Source organism: Sycon ciliatum, chromosome 3 (genome assembly GCF_964019385.1).
Source record: "Sycon ciliatum chromosome 3, ocSycCili1.1, whole genome shotgun sequence".
In the NCBI taxonomy this organism is placed as follows: Eukaryota; Metazoa; Porifera; class Calcarea; order Leucosolenida; family Sycettidae; genus Sycon; species Sycon ciliatum.
This window is the reverse complement of record NC_088645.1, coordinates 28,220,316-28,226,315: the sequence shown is the minus strand read 5'-3', so window position 1 is coordinate 28,226,315 and position 6,000 is coordinate 28,220,316. Positions and strand designations below refer to the sequence as shown.

General features: G+C 42.6%; 1 protein-coding gene across 3 annotated transcripts in view; it reads right to left on the bottom strand.

The window, feature by feature from the left end:
* Window positions 1–2,558: 2,558 nt before the first annotated feature.
* Window positions 2,559–6,000, bottom strand: part of LOC135812628 (uncharacterized) — a 59,522-nt gene continuing 56,080 nt past the window's right edge. For all 3 annotated transcript variants that reach the window (XM_065325930.1, XM_065325928.1, XM_065325929.1), the window contains one exon: window positions 2,559–3,690. In XM_065325930.1, the coding sequence (XP_065182002.1) occupies window positions 3,617–3,690 (74 nt within the window). In that variant the 3' untranslated portion in view covers window positions 2,559–3,616. The remainder of the gene's footprint in view (window positions 3,691–6,000) is intronic.

Genomic DNA, 6,000 nt, shown 5'->3' with positions numbered 1-6,000 from the left:
TGTTTATACATGAGTAGTATGTGTCGGGTGGGTTCGGAGTAGGCACATGGCCCATCCCGAAAATATGGGGTACTATACAAGACCATGATTGAGATACGAGAGGTACCTGGTTCAAGTCCTGCCTGGGAGCGGTTTTTCCAGCCGTGCTGCTACCCACAGTCAACTGGAAACTTGTGGCCAGGCACAAGGGGTACATGGATGCAGCTAATGGGGCCGTTCTCGGCACTTGTGCCAGTGGTTGTGAGACTTATCCACTCACCCCCACCGTTAGGCGCTGCATCTGCCGCTAGGATTTACGGGGTGTTAGCGGCCGTCGTGAGTTCCCTTCGGGAACGGACACGATAATTTACTTTTTTTTTTTACAAGCCCATGTAATTCCACGTTAACATGGACACATGGACATGCATATCCACGTGGATACATGGATGCATGGACATTTAAGAAATGTAAAAAACAAAAAATAAGAGGACGTAAAAAAGAGAAGAAACATATAAGAACGAGTTATGCACCAACAATCTCATGTGTTTCTTCTCTTCTTTTTTTGTACATTTATTACTGGCTCAGTATCCGAGTTAAAATAAGAGGACGGGAAAGTGTTTGAAAACATTTGTCCGTCCTCGTATTGTTTGAACTAGCTCTGCCTCTCGATATTGAGCACTTTCCTGAGCAGCCTGGAACCTCTCTGGTTTATAAGACACTTATGCATAGACACATGGACATGTGTATCCACTCGCCGTACTTTCTGGTGGCGCTACGAAAGTTTGCAACGAAAAACCCCAGTATGGTCACATAATTGGCCAATGCAAGGCTGAGGAAACAGCTCTTCGTTGAGGTGACTTTTGGCAGCATAGTAGTCCAGCAAATGGCATGTCGGATATTCTAATTTTCCCAAACCCTGCAGTACTGGGCCAGGCTCGCCAATAATTGACCAATGGTATACATGCTTGGAAGAAACTGGCGGCTTCTTTATAGATGTTGCCTTTAATTTACTTCACCATACATGTAGGTACAGGCATTGCTGGCTTCTTTCTGTGGATCATATAAGATGCCACAGCTTCTAGGCTATGATTAGATCCGCCTGATAGCTTTGGGCCAGGATAATTATATCACATGGTAGGCCATTCCTTGCAGCTCACCAGCATGGCCCTTTGCATACTTTTACAAACTGGCATTGGTGCGCTGCTGACGGGCTTTTTTGTCCTAGCTTCTCTCCTCTCCTGTATCATGACGTGAAAGTACAGGATGTGTAAATGGAAAAATCCGCTGAGCAAACTGAATATCTCAAAACGCTCTGGCCATGAGGCCAGTCCCATAGGCTCGATCCAGGGCGATAACAGCCTCGAAGGCACAACGTGCAATGCTGTGTACCTACAGAATGACTGAAGAAGACGGAAGCTATAGTGTGCATTTAAATTTCTACAAAATACAGTTACATGTACGTTTATGTCACCCCCGTGCTCAGGTATGATACCAAGTAGGCAATAAAGTTTGAATAAACCCATTTTAAATATTGTACTCGGATACTGAACCAATCACACAATGAAAAGTACAGTGCTGGCAACTGAAATCCGACCCCCTGATCAGCTGAGCGGTGCGCTCAGCTGATCAGGGGGTCGGATTTCAGTTGCCAGCGCTGTACATGGGAACACATGAGTATGAGTTATGAAGGAAATGAAGTTACTGTCCACCAATGCAACAGTAACACGATACACGTCTACGGTCATGTAGGATCGAAGCGCGAAGAGTGCAATTAGATAGTAGCGTCTGGGTTTTCACAATTCGCAAAGATAGCCTTCGTATTTATCTATGATATTTCCGATCCACCCAAGAATCTCAGCCAACAACACGTTTCATTGACCACGGGTACGCCACCGACATGAGGGTCAAAAGTGTGGATGAAAATCCAAAACCTATGCAAAGCGCCAGTTATTCACGGCGAGAAAATCCAATGTTCCCCTACTCCTCTCCTAAATGCACTGGACAGACTATGGTTAGTTAAAAATCTAGGGCAGAAAAGCGAGATATTGGGGTAGGTGTGAAGCTGACATGATGGAGAGGGATACAGGGCCATTGTATTATTGAAAGGTCTAATGGCGCCGCTCACGATTCTATAGCTAATCTCCAGTTTTACAGAAAAACAGTTCCACACGTAATTGCTGCTCTACAGTTATTCATAAGAACTATACTCTCCCAAACCCAAAAGAATAGGGCTTGAAGCTTCTATTTAACAGTAGGCCTAAAGGCATAACCAATGCTGGCTTTTGGATCTACATGGACCGTTACTGTTACGTGGATGCATGCATGTTCTTGTCATTCGTATTTTGTTGACCCAAACGCCAGACAGATTGGCTGGACCTGGTCTTCCTGGTCCTGGAAACACTACAGTTACAGAAAGACATCACACGTGCGTGCAACACCAACACAAGGGTCTTGTCCACCACGCACGACAATGAGCAATGCGGGTCCAACGTGACCCAGCAATTGTAATCTGTCTGTCTGTGTGTGTGTCTAATCTTCCACCAAAATCAATTTCAAGTCATAGAAATGACAATAGGACCTCAGTGGACATATATTAGAACTCTCATGGTACACGTCCTTTGAGCTCTGCACGCCATACGCACACTGCAATCAAATTCAGGATAAATACTGAAGATTATGAATCCTAATTTAAGGTATAAAGAGTACAATCTCACTTACTGATCCTAGCTGTGTAATGAAATATAAACTTTTTGCTCTCGCAAATCAAATACCTCATCAACATATCTCTCAATGAAAACAGAAAGCCTAACAGAAAATCTTTATCTCCTCTAAATTTAGTGAAAATGATATCCAGCCCCAATAACATGTGCCAAGGTAATGAAGGAAAAACGAAAAGATAGGCCGCCATCGGACATGAAATATAGCTATCATGATGTAAATAATAATGTTAATACACATCTTTTGAGTTCTGGACATAATAACCATACTGCAATGAATTTTGGATGTACATCCAAGATAACTAAGCCTAGCTGTGTAATAAAATAGAAACTTTCTGTTCTCGCAAATGAAATACCTTACCAACATATCTCTCAATGAAAACAGAAAGCCTAACAGAAATCCTTAATCTCCTCTAAATTAATCAAAGGGTTACACCGCACAGAGAGGCATGTATTCCGGTTTTCATTAATGACAGTCTCCAGTCCCTATAACATTATACGGAGGTAAGTAAACAAGAACCAAAAATATTTACAAAAATCTCAAATAGCTTTCTTAAATGTCCTTGCTTGCCATAAATGGAAATGAAGCAAACCAGACATGCATAGATAAAACAGCACCTAATATAGCGATTGGATATGAACGTGAGAAAAATTTCTCGGATGAACAAATTTAAAGCAAACATCTGCATGTGTTTTACATACCTACTTTTAGCAATAGAGTACGTGATTCTCGAGGAATTGTATGAAGAGAGAAGGGCTGCTGTCCATATAAACTAAGAAATGGTCAGCACAAAATGTAGTTACACTGATAGTTGGAAAATGCATGCGTAGGAAAAATAGCGTACAAACCTGGTGTACGTCTTAAATACTAAATTGGTTCCACTCTTCATGCAACACACTGGTTGGATGGTTCAGCAGCGTTAGCAGGGGACTTCACTCTGATATCTCGGGCTGTGACGCTGAGGGCTAGAGTTAGCCTTGTTGATCCTCGTTCCTTCAAATATTATCAAAAGAGCAGAGTAAACAGATAATAGGAGGCATCTAAAGATACATGTACCGGAACTAGAGATACACTATAGCATGATATGTCGATCACATTAATACAAACGCAGTGATTAAATGAGCTCGATCTCATCAAACACCCTTCTATTATCCTGTATGGTTAATACTGATATTTGACCGCTTAAGACCGATTCACAATACAACTTTCTGCCACTCGACACGCGATTTTCGACTGCTGCGACAAGAAACTGCCTGTTATGAGCTGTTGCATACAGCTCGCAAGGTGCCTGTCGCAGAAGTTGAAGAAAGTTCAAATTCTGCGACATACAACGCACAACATACACATATGGAGTGGTGAGAACGAAATAACTGCTCCATCCACTGCATTTAAAGTTTCTTGAGAGCACGTGCAGTAGAGTATGCACTAAATCTACCCTATAAACCAAGTGCTTCCTCAGGATTATGGGAGTATTCAGGAGCTTTCCATCTACTCATCATAGAATTTGTTCCAGCCAAACTACATACATTGTATGTACTGTGGCCGACTTCATTCTATTGGCCAATATCTACAGCTTGGAGTCACGTTGTTGATGTAAATGAGGTTGGGCAGAAAGCACATATTGTGGAGGTGAAACAACCTCATTGCTTTCTCCACAATCCAAAAATTAGGACTTTTCTTGAGCTATCAGTTCCAGTAAAATGAGCACTGAGGAATCGGGTGAGACCGAAAGGGTGCAAAGAGTTTTTTCAAAGAGTAAATCAACTCATTGTTTTGAATGGCCCTTGCTTTACTAAGCCAAATATTTTTAGCATACAGTCACCGTAGAACGCCGAATATCCAGACGTCAACTATCTGGGTGATCAATTATCCTATTCGCCTGGCCGGGCTGGACTATAGAAGGCTTTATAATTATAGTTAGATATCAGACGGTGGGCCTGGGAAAACATTGTAACCTGGAAAAATGTGGGCACACGTTCTGCGATCGAGGTCACTAACTCAACAGTCAACCGGATTTTAAACAGTCAGACGTGCACAGTCTAACACAAACACTGACAAGGAGTACTGAGACATTCCACGGCACGAAAGTCAGCTTGAGCACTGCTTGATAGCGCTAATCAACGGTCTTCTGACTTGGAAGGCTCATGGATTAACAATTCTGGTTTAGCTGGTGGACACGATCGCATAACTTGTGCCCACATTTTCCGTGTTAAAATATAGTGAGGAAAATGTTTCAGAGCAGACTCGCTCTCTGCCCATTCACTCTGCAATCTCGAACTCATTCCAAAGTTTTTGTACAGTGCTGCATGGATGCAAATTCCGTTACTTCGCATTAATAGGATTTTCAGAGCATGACTAAGCTGTTGTTTTCTACTAGTTTCCACGCATGGTAATTCTGAAGTAGTGGACATAGTATGGCTGAGGATCTATCTAATGCCGATCTTGCCATCCTCGGCTTTGATGAACTTCGTGACCTGGCCAAGAAAAATGAAATCTCGTTCACCAGCAATATGAGCCAAGGATTATTTTATACAAAAGACCAAGGAACTACGGAAGGCTGCTGGCGTGCGCATTCAAGATGTTCTAGAGCGTTTACCCAGATAGTCGCAGATTGTCAGTACCGTCGGTCAGTGTCGTGCAATGTTATCGCATGAGCTGATTGTTTAGTAACTGGTGGTGTTAGTGGACAGTATAGCGTAACTTGTAGTTCCTTGGTCCTTTCTAGTTTGTGTAATTTGGACTTCACGGAGAATTTCAAAGTGTTAGGAAAATAGAGGCCGCATGCCTCGTACTGCTCTTTTCTCTCCGAAACTCGACACTTGGAAGCCAGATAAGAAAGAAGGAAAATCATTAGTCACACCACCGGGACTTGTACCAGTGACCTTGCTATTCACGAGCAATGCTCTAACCAACTGAGCTACAGTATGACTCTTATCTACAGTGATGGCAAATCTGTCATTCTTCGATCAATCAATATCTGGCTTGCATCGTACTGGCAACTCACACTAATCAAGAGGTCCCTCGGCCATTCGCTTGAAATCGTGGGGAGTGCATCAAACTATGTCGACTGCGAGCAAACACAAATTACACTTTCAAATTTGGACTTTGTTGAGAATTTCAAAGTGGTAGGAAATTAGAGGCCACATGCTCATGAATTTTTATATTGGTATTATTCCCATTAACAGTCCCGTCATCCTTGTCAACTCCACCCCTATCCACATCACAACCCAATTTCGTGGAAATCCATTCCAGAACAATGCATCCCATCAGCTTTTGAGCATTACATGCTCCTGCTCCGTGCAT